This window comes from Canis lupus, chromosome 7 (assembly GCF_011100685.1).
Source record: "Canis lupus familiaris isolate Mischka breed German Shepherd chromosome 7, alternate assembly UU_Cfam_GSD_1.0, whole genome shotgun sequence".
Taxonomy (NCBI): domain Eukaryota; kingdom Metazoa; phylum Chordata; class Mammalia; order Carnivora; family Canidae; genus Canis; species Canis lupus.
In genome coordinates, this window is record NC_049228.1 from 18,858,771 (window position 1) to 18,875,026 (window position 16,256).

The 16,256-nt window shown below is 34.4% G+C and overlaps 1 protein-coding gene across 4 annotated transcripts in view; it reads left to right on the forward strand.

Moving 5' to 3' along the window:
• Positions 1–16,256, forward strand: part of HMCN1 (hemicentin 1) — a 457,926-nt gene that overhangs the window by 179,129 nt on the left and 262,541 nt on the right. For all 4 annotated transcript variants that reach the window (XM_038542311.1, XM_038542313.1, XM_038542312.1 and 1 more), the window contains exons 7-10: positions 6,690–6,810; positions 7,763–8,026; positions 9,336–9,480; positions 12,817–12,938. In XM_038542311.1, the coding sequence (XP_038398239.1) occupies positions 6,690–6,810; positions 7,763–8,026; positions 9,336–9,480; positions 12,817–12,938 (652 nt within the window). The remainder of the gene's footprint in view (positions 1–6,689; positions 6,811–7,762; positions 8,027–9,335; positions 9,481–12,816; positions 12,939–16,256) is intronic.

The following is a 16,256-nucleotide window of genomic DNA, read 5'->3' on the forward strand; positions in this document are numbered from 1 at the left end:
CTCAAGTCTACAAAAGACCACACAGGAAGATTATTATGCTGGACTCCAATTATTCTCACCTGGTGACTCTTTTGCATAAGCCTGAAGACTACACCAGGTGTATTATTTAAATGGATTTGGTATTAATTCAGATGTTTTGGGTCAATGGAATGCTTTAGAGTAGATTTTTCCTGGAAAATTTCACAGTTATTTTGTGTGCTGATGTCAGATTATCAGCCAAATGGAATGTTTCCTTTAAAAAAGAGAAGATACCTATACACTTGTGTTCTATATAAATGCATGTGCGTGTGTGTGTATGTATATATATATATATATTTATTTAAATAAAATTTATTCTGTGCTTTGGGTGCGTTTCTCTCCTTGTATCATATTTCTCTAAACATACAACGCCTAATAAAATGATAGTATTTAAATCTGGGAAGGATTATTATGTCTTTGTGCCTGGGATGATACCTAGCCTATAGTAGGTTCTCAGTAAATATTTGAAACCACCATAGTTCTTTAATTTCTAAAGAATAGAATGCCATTCAGGAACAAATTCTTTGAAGGAGTTGGGCATCTGTTTTAATTCAAGATCCACTACTTAATATCTTTTTGACCTTAAAGAAATTATCTAATTTCCTAAGTCTGAGAAAAATGGGGAAAATAATACCTATTTACTGACACATTGATGGCAAAATTAGTTTTTCTTACATTCTTGATTATGTGTAAATTGAAAATTATACTTTGTAGTAATGCAAATTATACATGAAGGGTTTTTTTTTTTCATTTTGGGCTTTTTTTTTTTTTATAAAACATTGAAACTCTTTAGGAGAGAGAAATCAAAACCAGCTCTATCAATCACATTTTAATTCAATTTATAACAGGACAGGCTTCATGTTTAGTAGTAGGAGGATTTGTCATTGGCTTAATACAAGAGAACTAATTCCTTACTAATGCTACATGCCCTTTGGGTGTTGACAAGATGTTCCACTTTACACAGTCATTCAGGAACCCAAGCTGGTGTAGGCTCCACCATAATTTAGAACATTCAACTTCTTCAGTGATTACAGTGGGGGAAAGACTGGAGGATGTGCATTGAATTTTTAGAAAAAGGAATTTGTGTCACTCCTGGGATGACACAAACATCTCTGTGAGTGACGGACACTCACTATTACCCCTAAGTGACAGATACTCCCTATTCTCACGGCCTAGTATTATACTAGATCTAGCTCGTAATGGCTCATGGAGAGGAAATTACGCACTTTCTCTTCCCACCTCTGTATTCAGTGGGGAGCTGGAAATCGCCATGGTGATAGTATTTATACTAAAGAAGTTGGCAAATGCCAAAAACTAAGGCTTTTTTTTTTTTTTTTCAGAAAACAGTTTACTGGCACTCCATTAACCTGATCTCTCCTAAATGAAAGCATATTTAGAAATGTAACAATGGTAAATGAATAGTTGGAGGATATTGTTGTGTACTGCACCATAGTATCGAGATAAAACAAGAGATTGTTATCCTAAAATGCTGTGCAAGACTTAGGTCCTATGGAAAGAACAGTTGAACTTGAAATGATTGTCACTGAACTTGCTATCTAAACCTAGGCAAGTAATCGTTGATTTGAACATTGTTTTCTTTATGATGCTATAAAATCATCTATGGATGCAGTAGGATTATATAAAATAATATGTGAACATACTTTGCACAATGCTCATAGAAATTCAATAAATTCTGGCATTTATTGGTTCTTAAGGAACCAAAGAAAAAGTACCAACATTAGGCATTTAGAAGGCTTTGATATCATTTGTTAAACCTATACTTACTAAGTATGTACTGAGTAATATTTTGTAGATGATGAATATGGCATCGTTATTGCCTTAAGGGACTTTCAATATAGAGAAGTATTTAATAGGCCTTTGTGCTTAAACTAAGAAGTAGAGCCATCTGCAATAGAGCTGTCCAGAAAGATAGGAGGAGTAACTAATTTTTCCTGGAGCTCTCCATGGTGCTTGTTCCATGGTGCTTTTGTCTGTCCTCTTTTACTCCTCATAGACTCACTCCAATTCAGAAACCTAGACTCTGATCTACTCTATTCCTTTTTTTCTCTTACTCCTTTGTGGATCAAGGTCCACAACTTGTTGACAACTTGAGGATGCCAGTAGATATCTAGTATAATTTTGTCTTTGCCTCAGCTCTGCTCACACTGCAGAAGCCTATGTATTCCTGATTTAGACCCTTCCACAACTTAACTGACATGACATTTGCAATTCAGAGTAATAATGAATTCAGAGTAATTTTGAATTCATGCATTGAATTCATACAGTAATTCAGTGTAATTCAGATTAAGTTTATTATAGATTGTTATGAACTTGAAAAATTCTATGAATAAATATACTAATGAAATTCAGTTCTCGGAGTTTCTAGCCCATACAAATCCTGTTTAGTGTCTAGTGTCTAGAAATTTTCCTGTCATGGTTGGAGCTATCATGATGCTGCTAGATTCCCCTCTTCTTAACTACAGAGGTTAAGGGGCTAGGTTAGGGTGGCTCTGTGCAGAAACAATGCTTGAAGATATTCTGTAGTAGAGAGCTGATTTTTTGAGTCAAATTAAATAACCCACATGATATAGATCTACATTATATAAAGATTGAATAGAAAAACATTAAATCAGTAACTGTGGTCTTACTAATTTTATTATATATAAAAAATGATACTAAGATAGCTAGAGTAATTTGAAGGGATAAAGAAAGGGAAAGAATTTGCAGCTGGACTGCCTCTCTGACTCAATTACAGAATTAGCTGAATATTCTTTGTCCCTCCAAGACCTTCATATGATTAATTCTCCTCCAACCCCATTGTGTCCACAACCTGTGAGAATCCAGAGCCTTCTCCCAACATTTCTGGAATTTTCTGAAGCTTAGTTTCTTATGATCTTCTTGTCTCCTGATTATTTCTGTGTTGATTATAACTTCTGTACGTTGATGCAGGGCAAAGCTCAGCCTTATCCAAAATATCACAGGAAATCACTAATAATAAGACTTTTGTGAGTTTAGTAGATTTAACTGTATATAGATTTGATGTTATGTCTTGAAGCACCTTGTCCTCTTCTGCTCTCTTCTTGCCTCCATCCTTCTTTTCTTCCCATTATGCCTCTGCTTCTCTCCTCTGAATAGTCTCAGAAGTTCCACATTACTCTCCTACTAGGTAGAGCATTTGGTATGTTTTGGTGTATTTCCTGAAACAAGAATAATCAAATCCACTGAGATAATAATCACAAGAAATGCATAGAGTGACTATAGAAGTTGGTTTCTGGAGCCTCAGAGTTCATACTGCAGCTCTGCCACCTGCTGTATCTGTGACTTTGAGCAAATTACTTAATCTTCCTGATGTGTGAAATTGGGATAATATACTCTCATCCAGGGGCTTTTATAAAGATCAGAAGTGATTATTTATATAAAAGCCTGTTGTACAGTATGCATTTTATATGTATTAATATTTCTTTCTCCCCCCTTTTCCATTTTCTGGCTCATTTTACCATCATTATACCATAGACCTTTTTTTCTTATCAACACTAAAATTTGAAAAAGAGATCTCAGCTAAGAAACAGACTAAAATAATAGTTTATCTTAAGAAAACCGACTAAAATTATAAACTATGGCACTTTTTAAAATGAAAGATTTATTTATCTATTTGAGAGAGAGAACATGTGAGTCAGGGAAGAGGAGCAGAGACAGAGGGAGAGAAGCAGACCACTCTCAACACAGAGCCCCAGAGGGGGCTGATCACGGGACCCTGCGATCATGACCTGAGCTGAAATCAAGAGTTGGCTGCCTAAATGACTGAGCCACCCAGGTGCCCCTATGGCACTTTCTTATAAAGACATTTTAATGCGATGTTTTGTGTTCCCAAAATATTATCCAAGTATTGTAATTCTTTTAAGAGAATGATTAAAGAATGATAAATGCATGCATGAGTGTCAGAGATCATTTTTTAACTAGTACAGTTTAAATTTTGTCTTTTGATTATATTTTTAAACCATAATTTTCATTTATTTATGATTCCCTTTGCTCCCATTACCCTGATTAATACAAAGTTGGATATAGTTTTACATGAAAACTGACTTACTTGGAAATATCTATTTTTTATAAACCCTTTAAAATTCTATGCAAATGTTCCTACTGTTTATGGTGTGACATAGAAATATGAAGATAATATTTTGTTAACTTATTACCCTTCGTATTTGTGGCATTGTTCAGAGAATAGGAACCCTACATTCTTATTTCAACATACTTTGTTAATTAGTGTATTTTAAGGATCAAAATTATTCTATTTTACAATAATTTTATAGAGGTTATAGGAGCTCCCTATTCATCAACTCTGGTTTGTTTTCAACGTATTGGTTAGTAGTAGAAGATGGCATATTTTCAAGCATGGGTAATTTCTAGTTTTCTCACTTAGATATTAAGCACTACTCTTAAAACAAACTCTTTGTCAGTTGATAAGTGCACAGAACAGTTGTCAGATACTTAACACTTTATAGCAGTCATTTGGCAAAGTATGGGTCATCTGTATCCTTGGTAACCTCAACAGCCATTTTATCATAGGAGACTTTCTGAGCAGCAAGGCAAGTATGATATTAAATGATGTCAGTGAACAAATATAAATCAAGTCATCATAATATTGACCCTTCTGATTGTCTTAACATTAAATCAGTAGGTGATAATGTCTTCAGTAAAGCACTATTGATCTAAAACAGTTGAAATTAGACTTATCAAGGTTTTACATAACCGTTAAGAAATCCTGTTTTAAAATTGGATCATAGGGGAACATCTGGGTGGTTCAGTCGGTTGAGCATTATAGACTTTTGATCTCAGCTCAGATCTTGATGTCAGGGTTGTGAGTTCAAGTCCCACATTGGGTGTGGAGCCTACTTAAAAAAAGATAAAATTTTGCTCTATTATATGGAATTCGTGAAATATTTTCCTTTAGAAATAATGGAATAAATGGTAGTACTGGACCCCTACACTTCCACATACAGTCTTCTGAAATCCTTAGGAAAATAGGCTGTAGTAATTAGCAGCATCTTTTACACTAAGAATACAACAAACCTATTTTTATAGAAATGTGGGGTTTTTTTCCTTCACTTTCATTTTCCTTTTTTTTTCTTTTTGGACTTTTGTAGGTTCTCCTCAATAAGAAAAAAATATGGTAGCAAAGGGGACATATCTACTGATCTTTCCTCTCCTCATTGCTAAATAACAAGAAACCACAGTGATTTCGGGAAGACTGTGTAGTTTGCAGAACTCTGGAGGTGGCATGTTTTTAATTGTGATGTGGCTTAATCTAGCAGTTGACAGATTAAAATTTTATGTATAATTATATATAATACAGGCACATATATTTCTAGTGCATTCTATCAATGCTGCTATCATGTGGTCATTTTATTTTGAGAGAGAATATTGGTGATCAATGTAATAAAATAATGGTGAACTCTTGTTCATAAATGTTAGGTAGGTTTTTGAAATGTAGATTCCTAGATTCCACTCACCAAAGATTCTGATCCAGTAAATATGGGCTGTAGCTCAGAAGTCTGCATTTTCAAGAAACAACCTGAGTGATTTTGTGTAGCTGTAGATGTAGGTGGTCCTCAGATCATATTTAGAAAGATATGGAGATACAGGTTAACTATGACATATCTTGCCCTTGAAAGACAATGTAGCACTGTGGTGAAGACCCTGGAGCCTGACCTTTTCATTAAAATCCCACCTCTGTAGTTAGGAAGCCTTGTGAACTTGAGAAGCTGCCTAATGAGTCAGTGCCCCATCCCCTTATCTGTGCGATGGTGATGATGACGATATGTATTTGATAGGATTGTAACAAGAATAAAATAAGCCAATGATTTAAAGAGTTTGAACATAGAGGAAGTGCCCAATATACATTAGTGTTATTATTTTATCCTGTGTCCCTCATCCAAATTATTTATTATTTATACACATGTGAGTCACTTCAGTGCTGAGTTATCATTCAATATTTAGTTCACCTGTCATCTTCTTGAAGGGTCTTTAGCCAAACTATTCCTTTCATGTATTTCTAATACTGCATCACATTAAAGATTTCTATTTTTCCATCTGTCTCCCTCACCAGCCATGAGCTCTTAGAGGATAAGAATCATGTTTACTTACATTTGTGTCTCAAGCTGGGGATGCTGGGGTTAGCTGAAATCTGGATAGTGGTCAGTTCTTGTGCTTGTCCTGACTATATCTTCTCAGAGGCAAAGAAAAAAGAAATATTTTCTAGACTCAAACCTGGATCAAGTTTGAGGGAAAATATTTGGTCCTTCATTCATTTCATTGATATTTGCTAAACATCCACCATGCAAACTACAGCGAACAAAACAAAGACCTGTGTCCTCATGGAGCTTTCATAGATTAAAGTCAGGGCTATTCACTGGTGACTAAACACCTATTTCTTTTAACATTGGCCTACAATATATCTGAATTTTGTTTTAGAGCAGTGCACTGGGATATGTATTATAAAACTTGCATTTAAGATGGAGAATCCTAGTTAAGTTGAGAACACCCCAGATCAGAGCGTCAATTATTGGACATTAGTCCTAATTAAACACTCCATAGTTTCCCATACTTGTTAGTGTTTATTGTGACTGGTACCATGGGTCAACTGATGGAGTTTGTCTTTAAACATTTTTCAGACTTCTAGCAGTGGAAGGCATTCTGTTCGCATTACTGGCCTTAGTACTATTGATTTCCGAGCTGGCTTTTCCAGAAAGCCCACCCTGGACTTCAAAAAAACAGTCAGCAGACCAGTGCAAGGTTTGTATGTACATATTACCAAAATTGACATAGTAGATATCCAAGTGTAAAATATTTCTTGAACTATGATTTTATAATTTTGTAGTATTTGATGAAATTGGGAAACATATCATCTTTAATTTAAACTTGATTGTATTCTCAATCTAGTCATTTTTTCCTCAAAATGTAGTCCCAAAACCAGTGAAATTACTCAGAGAGTTTGTTAAAAATTAAGATTCTAAAAAAAAAGAATTAAGATTCTCGGGACCCACCCCAGATCTCCTGAATTAGAACTGAATTAGGTTGGCCCCAGGAATATAACAAGCTCTCCAGTTGATTCCTAAAGTTACTGAACTTTTTAGACTACTGACCTAGATCTTGAGATTTTTTTTTTTGATCTTGAGACTTTTTACTAGTATCTATAAATCGCCTTGTCCAAGTGAAAAATGTGGATTTTATGTGTATAGATAGCTAAAAAATTAAAGATGTCGCGTATCATTGTATGTTCTAAGATAAAATTGTTGCCACTTCTTAAAGCATGTTCTTATTTTATTCATGCAAGATTACAGTTTTATAGCTAAAAGGTGCTTAATCCTACTGTGACTCTTCAGTTTTCTCTTTTTCTGGTTGTTAATTTGTTTTATTGGTGAAGTTACTAGAAACATACAAATAGAGTATCTTTAAAACTTAAATATTCATGTAATTAAACATCATGTAACAGTATTCACAATTCTAGTTTTTCCATGTATAAATATTATTAAAATACCATAAAAATAATTATTAGGATTTCCAAAGTTTCTCTGGTTATGAAGAACTGTCTTTTATATAGAAAAGATTCTACAATTAGGCCACGATTTATAGGACAATTTGTAGTACTCATGATATTTTCTGTCATTATAATGCAAAGATTTATTTGATATATAGTCTCAATTGCATATTACTTGTAAATAATAACACAGCCTTTCTCCTGTAGGAATACCTACCTACGTGCTGCTGAATACTTCTGGAATTTCTGTCCCAGCCAGAGTAGATCGTCTCGAGCTTCTGAGTATCTCAGGCAGTTCTCTTAAGACTATTCCTATTAAATATTACCCAGACCGAAAACCTTATGGCTTGTGGAATATTTCTGACTTTATACCACCAAATGAAGCTTTCTTTCTCAAAGTAACAGGCTATGATAAAGATGATTATCTTTTCCAGAGAGTATCAAGTGTTTCCTTCTCTAGTATTGTCCCAGGTGAGACATCACTTTATTGAACCCTGGAGTGTTGATAATTTAAGGGAGTGATGGTGTCCTAAAAGGATGAACTAAAAAGTTAAAAAAATATATATATATATCTTCATATTATTACTGGGTTATCAAATTGATGGGCGTTTACATTTAGGTAACACAATTTTTCTTAATCATAAAAAGCATATCCAATGTTTCATGTTAAGTCTCACTGATTGTAGAGCTGAACATTTTGAATGCTTCACTCAGTGCAAGAACTGGAACTTGGAAATTCTGGTCTTCTTACTCTCCCCCTACAAAGCCTGGCACACATATGTAGTGTTTGATCAAGTTACCTAAATTGACCAAATGGTCTAAATATTTATATATGATTGTCAGAAACCTACTTCATGAACAGTATTTCATTGTAAACAACTGGTGATAATTCTGCCTTTATGTGATAAGTTGGCAGTTAGTTAACTGTTAAGCTACTTACTCATATATTTGCTATTATATAGAGATAAGACCACAGACTAGGGATTATTTGGAGGCATGAGATAGATAGCATTTCAATTTGTCTATATTTGTTCTATTTCTCAAGGCAATAATAACTGATCAAAATTTAGAACCATTGCTAGAACTGTGGATAGACAAATCTGTATTATTTCTAATATTGTAGTATTGGATGGAGGGACAACAATTTATCATTTATACATAAGGTTGTAATTTGGGAAATTCAGAAACAACTGTGTAGCTATTCTTTAATTGTTGTCAAATGGTGAGAATAGAACCAACATCAGTATTTCCTCATATAAGGTATTCAAAGTTACATACCTCATACCTCAAAGTTGCATACCTCATATAAGGTATGCAAAGTTGTCTTAGCACCTCAATTGAATACTACAAAATCTACTGGATTTTTAAAAATCAGCTTTTCCCATTATTTTTGGGAAAGCAATTACCCTATGCATTCAATTCTGTTATATAAGTTCTTTTCATATATTTACATTTTTTAAATAAAAAGGGATTCTACAATTGATGAAGTATTGTAACTAATTTGATAGTGTTTTTTTTTCTATCTTGGTGACACACAAATTAATGTGCCTTAAAAATAAATGGAATCACATATTTAATGAAAACTTTAATAAGGGATCCATAGAGATATCCAGAAATTAATAAGGTTTGAACAAAGAAAGATAAAGTGGTTTTTAGTGATTTAGATTAATTGGAATGCAGAGGGTTTACTGGCATAATTAAAGTAGGAAGCTTTTGAATGTTTTAACAGGAAGTACCCGACATCATTGTGATCTTATTGCCCATGTTCTTTTCTTCCTAGATGCTCCCAAAGTTACAATGCCCAAGAAAACCCCAGGATACTACCTGCAGCCAGGCCAAATTCCCTGCTCTGTTGAAAGTCTTTTACCATTTACCCTGAGCTTTGTCAGAAATGGAGTTACACTTGGAGTAGACCAGTATTTAAAGTGCGTACATGTTTTTATTAGCAATTATAGACAGCATTAAACATCTAAAGACAAATAGATGCTTACTTTAATGTGCTTTTTCATTGGAAATTCTTATTTATTTGTTCCATAGTCTTGGAATATGGCAGTGAACAAACCAGACACAGGTCTATGCCCTCATGGATCTTATACTGTAATTGAGAAAGACAGAAAACAGATATATGCTATAGTATGTTAATTTAATAAATGCTAGAATTCACTCAAGGGTTGATGCAGGTTTTATAGAATCTGAATTTTATATAACTTGAGGGTCTTGTTAAGACAAAGAATACAAAATTATGAATACAAAGTTAAGTACGAAACCTTGTAAGGGTCCTTGCAAAAGAGAAAAGCTTAAGAGTTCCTGGCATTGGGGCAAAAAAGTCTCTGAATATAATTTAGAGTGTTATGATAAGTGAATCCAATTAAGCGCTATGGCAAAGTGTAGAGCAGATTAATTGGGATGAGGAATGCTGGTAGATGGGGTGCATATGGTTTGGACTTTTAAAGTTACAATTTAAAAATTCAGGATAAGGGACATTTGAGCAAAGAGGGTGAGAGATGGTCATGCAGATATCTGAGAAAAGCATTTGCATACATACCAGGAACAGTAGTACAAATGCACAAAGGCTGGAGCAAACTGGCATGTGGGAAAGAAAGACAGGAAGGAAGAAGCCAGGGTGGCTAGAGAAGAATAAGAGAGGAAGTCAGGGAAGGGGAGTGTGCTGGGGGCAACAAGTGGAGCAGGAGTATGTGTGACTACTGCATATAGCAATCAATGGGAGTGGGCAAGATGGCACTGACTACTTGTGAAGATGGGTGATTGCTTTTAGATAAAAGTAAATAATCTATGATAAAATTAAGTAGAGCTTGAAAATTGGAGGACAATTTCTGGAAAATGTGTTTTTTTAACTTCTTAATGAAACACACTATATTTTGGGAAAAAAAACTCTAGGAATAATTTTACAAAACTTCCATGCTGTTAATTCAATACTAATATAAATAACTTCCGTAAGATGCTAAATTTTTGATAGTATTAACCTATTAATCTCTTTATGGATCACTCTAAACAAAAACTATGGCAGGAATGTTCATTATAACAATAGAAAAAAAATCCACTATTTAAAGATTGAAATGTAATATTTCTTGCTACTTTTTTTTTATATTTTGCATATTTTGATGATTCCCTTAGCTCCATGTTTAATAACAGGCAACATAACTGACCAGGATATGCAATGTTGAAGCTACATAACTGCCTGATGCAATCAAATAATTCTGCTTCATGTTTAAATAGTAACATGTTTCAAAGACACTTGAGATTCTTTATAAACATTAATTCATTAATTCCACACAGTTCCTGGGAGGTAAGCCACAAGAATTCTTTCTCTCATTTTTCCAGCTCTGTGGCCCAGAGATGTGACATGACTTACTGACATATATTAAGCTCGTTGGTTATGAGAGGCTAAAGACAGAATTTGGCATGAGTGGTGATAGATTGATACTCTAACCCTGATTCACTCACACGTCCCTGCCCTAGATTTCCTAATAACTTGAGACATGTGACTTAATCTTTGTTATGTGAGTCGCTATGGTCACTAGGGGGGATGTAAGAGAGAATTAGTTTGCATTAGCAACAGGACACATTTGTATTTGACATGTTCTTCCTTCTTCCAAAGGCCATGCCTTCAAAACTGCTTACTGTGGCCATATAATTTTAATGTTAACTGAGAAGGCTATATGATGAAAGAGAATTATTTTCTTGTAATATTTCATAAAGAAGAGAGGAGCAAGTGTGACTGTAAAGAATATTCTTCAAGCAATCTGACGCTGGTTTTGTGCTTTTGAACAAATTTATTATCCTTCTTCCTGAATATCAACTTACTTGTTTCTAAAACAAGGGGCTTGGGAGTGGAAGAACTGCTACTATCTGTTCTAAAATTTCCCTGTGACTAAGTTTTTTATGAATTTTAATATAGGCTTGGTTCTGAAGTAGAGATTGCAGAGAACACAAATAACTGTATGTATCTCAAACTCCTGCCTTCCTGGAACTTACCAGTATCTCCGAGACAATGACAGTTATAAACTTGGACTCAGCTTACTGCCATTAGGCACTAAAGATTTAGCTTAGGTGATCACTAGGGCTTAGAGTCGACTCATAATCCTCTTACTTCTGAATGTGACAATAAGGACCTCTGACACCTAATGCAAACACAACTGAATATGCTCAGTTACTAAAATATATGAAATAATGACTTTGCTCATTCTTTCACTTTTCTAATGACAGGAACCTAGGATAGGACTTCACTTTCTCTTACAAAGTCTAGGTTAATGCTAAATACACATTAAGAGCTCAGTAAGCTCTTCATGGGTTTTTTAATGACGGGTATGGTTTGTCTGGATGGCAAGAGATCTGGAGTCATTAGTATGATATATATCTCACACCACTTTCAGACTCCAGTGGAAGGTGTCTTGACTCTGCAATGGGCTTTTCAAATCTCATCTATGTCTTGAATATTTAAGGTTATAAATTGTATGGATGAATATAAGGAAAAAATTATGAAAATAGCTATGATTTTCAATTCTATTTTAAAACAAGATAATACCTGTTTTGCAGGTTATTAGAATCTTATAAATATCTATTAATTAGGTGTTAAATGTCTATTGGGATTAAATATCTATTACTAAGACACATCCAGAAGATGAGAAACAATTTGAATAGTGTTAAAGGACAAAGGATAGTGTTTATTAAATTAATGGATAAGTATTATAGCAAATGGATTTTTTTAATCTAAGTGACAGGTTTGATAATAAAACTGATAGTTTTTTTTTTTCTTTTCTCAGTGCATGCACTTCTATGGCTTTATGTCGAGCTTGTACATAAGAAAGTTAAAGAGAACTTATCTTTTGGAATCAAAAAGTCTATTCTCTATTTTCAAAGTTATGAATTACCTGGTTGAATTGCTTTGGTTTAAGAACCCCCACTGAACATGACTTAAAACTGGAAATAATATGGAAGGAGAGAGGACTTAAGGAATGTTTCTCTAATAACTCATCTTATATTTTGACATGGCTAGAAAATGTTTCCCTAAAGAAATTTACAAACTCCATATCTTATTACCTTTGTTATTCCTTTTTCTCAGAGAGCTTAACATTTTAATTAAAAGGTGTGTCATATTAAGCTATAAGAATTCTTCAGTTTAATCCGTTTATTTTTACATGTCCTTTTGAATGATTACTTTAAAAAAATAGTGGAATCACTGCTTTCAGCTTTACCTTGTTTTTGTCATAACTAAAAAGGTTTCTATTTTCTTACCCCAGAGAATCTGCCAGTGTGACCTGGGAGATTGAAAAGGTCACTTTGTCTGATGAAGACACCTACGAGTGCATCGCCGTCAGCAGTGCAGGGACTGGACGGGCACAGACATTTTTTGATGTGTCAGGTAATTATCATGAATTTGCAGTTGCCTACATCCTAATGCATCTATGGAAATGGGACGTTTGCTAATCCTGCCTTTGCCACATATTAGCTGTGTGTCCTTCCTTGGGCTAATCACTTAAGGACTCAGTGCATTGGTTTCCCGAACTATAGAATGAGGGTTGTATCAGTAATGGTCTGTGTCTCATGGAGAAGCTGTGAGGATAAATGAGATAGTATATGTAAAGCACATAGGAGAGAGCTTAGCACATGGAAACACTTGACAGACCTCAGGTATTGCTGTTGTTGTTGTACTATTATCATTATTATTGTGGGGGCTCAATAAATATTTTTGGAAATGACCATATAGCATTTTTATTAAAATTTAAAGAAATTTAAAGGAAAGGATACAATTTAAGAAAAGAAAGAGTTCTATTCTGGGAATAACAAAGTTAAACTTTCCCTTTCCTGTCTTGTATCCATATTAAGCAGAGTGCTTTTCTGAGTGAATTCTGACATTAAATTGAAGACAGTAAAAATTAAATAAATAAATAAATAAATAAATAAATAAATAAAAATAAATTGAAAACAGTAATGATAGTGATCATGTTCAAGAAACACAGGGCCTCAGTAGTTACAATATTTGTATTAAGAAGAGTGGAAGAAATGCTAATTATTTTGCTTTTATGTTATTTTTATTTTATTTTAAAGATTTTATTCATCTATGTATGAGAGAGAGAGAGAGGCAGAGACGTAGGCAGAGGGAGAAGCAAGCTCCATGCAGGGAGCCCGATGTGGGACTCGATCCCGGGACTCTGGGATCACACCCCAGGCCAAAGGCAGATGCTAAACCGCTGAGCCACCGAGGGATCCCCTAATTATTTTGCTTTTAGGTAGTGTGCTTTCTATGAATAAATGGGAGACAAAACTCATTGCTTTTTTTTTTTTTTCATTGCTTGTTAAGACAGAATATATCTTAGTGAAAAAAAAATCATTTTTTTCCTTTAATCTTCCAGAATTCTTAGGACACAAAAAGATTATTATTTGCCACCAAATATCAGGATTAAGCCACTTACTCAGCATAAATCTAGAATTTATTGGAAAGTTTGTTTCAACTGAATTATTTTCTACTTGCCTTGTGGACTAATGTTTCTGGGTGTTTAATAGTAACCCTATTCTGACCTAAATGTAGCTGCTGAGTTTTTAAACAATGTCTATATCTGCTTTTAGTACCAATGTGCATTTTCTTGAGACAGTTTAAGGACACAAGAAACTGTAGAATTGTGGGACTGTTTAGAAGTCTAGGATTTATGTTTGTTATCAATAAATCCAAGCTGAACTTTAAAACAGAGGCATGTAAGCATGTTCTTCTTGGAGTGAATTTATTTGTGTTCTCTTATTCTTAGAAAAATAAAGTTTGCCTTTTGAAACGATCTCGTTGACATGCATCATAAACTATTCATTTTTTTCATCTCCAGTAATTATGAAAAGTGTTGGAATTGTGTCAACGTTCCTCAGCTCCTGGGAAAACAAACACTTGAGCACTTGAGGTTTTGGGTTTTTTTTTTTTTTTCCTCCAACAATATTAATTAAGGGAAAGACAGGGAAATAAGTTTGAGTGAGTGGATTTAGACATCTGACATAAACAACTGGGAAGTGCCAATAAGAATTTGTGAACTGACTATTAAGAATTTGGCTTTGGGGTCAGTAACTTCCATATGTGTGTTGTATGTGTTGTACACATGCCCCTCTAGTTTAATTTGTGCCAACCAGGCACTGGTGTCATGAGGAAATTATACTGTGCCCAAGCCAGTTTTCAAGAATTGTGTCCCATTCAGTCAATTAGGAAAGAAAGAGCAGAAATGCTGATGATAATGGCAATGACTTACAATCACAGAAGTAACAAGCAAGCACCCCTTTGGACGTGGAAGAGTAGACATTTCTTTTTGGGCTCCCCATTGCCTTAAACTTCCACCTACTTCTGAGTCTTTTTTCACCTCTGCTGAGATTCCAGCAGTTACCTGACCAGCACACTGAAATCAAGTGCAAATTCACAGGATGGTTAGATCTTTTATTTTGGAAAGGAGTGTTAGAAGACAAGGCATTAGGGGATAGTGATGTTCTTGTGTCACTCTGGACACCAATTTATTTAGCAAAGCCAAAGGGCACCCAAAAGCAGTTTAAAGAAAAGCTAAAGTTCTGCCAATATGTTACTTCAAAATTCCCAGCATTTTCTTCTAGTTGACATGTTTAAAGATTTTTGGTTCAGTGAAATGTTGATTATTGAATGTTTTAAATGCAAAATGGGTGTAAAAAACATTGTACCTCTTTTATTGTATAAATACATAGAAACGAATAGAGTTGCAGAGACATGGAAAACTCATTCTTTTCAAGTGATATTTAATGACTTAGTTTAATACTATTACTTAGTTACATTAATTTACTGAATTTCTTTATTAACGCATTTCCCCTCCCTCAATGCACACACATAGAGTACTATAATTCTGGGTTTAAGAAAAATACTGAGAATAGAGAAAACTTGTCAGGGCATGTTAGTGACAAGTAATCTTAAATTGTAATTATAGTATATTATTTTAGAGCAGGATACAACTTGGAAATAATCTTGTACTACCAAATCATTTTGTAGGTAAAGAAACTGAAGCCCAGAGCAGGCAAGTGACCCATTACGGTTACAAGACAGGTAGTGAAAATATTCCTGCCCTCCTAACTCTTTGTCCAGTGATCTTTACCTAATGTTACAAGGCCTATACTTTTCATTCACCTCTCAGTTTTGAGGTTCCATCTCTGATTCTTTTATTCTATCCCCAGTCATTTTTTCACATAGGAAGGACTAACTTCCAAGACCAGACTAAGTATTCTGTTATCACAGGATATGGGCTACCCTGGAAAGGGGGCCTTACCCTGAGTATGTTAGCATCCTTGGCTATGAGCTGTATATAGCCAACAAGCATAGGCAGCTAGGGAAATGAGTGCCTTGGTCCTTAATAGGGATCTAGGCATGTGTCTAGCATTCCCTACATGCCTAATATGAGATTTTCCGTTTCCTAAAAATCTCAAAAAATACCTAGTTGAAGAAGTTTGTTTCCAAAGAACAAAACAAGAAAACCACATAAAACATCATATGGCCTTCAGGAAGGTCTTATAGAATATGAACATATGAATGTAGTATCACTTTCAGGTCCTGGGTGGTCTTTGCCATCTTTCATGTTAGAGTAATAGAGTAATAGAACATTAGAACTACAAATTATCTATAAGATAACCTAATTTAATCAGGTACCTGGGTGGCTCAGTCAGTTAAGCATCCAAGTTTTGATTTCAGCTC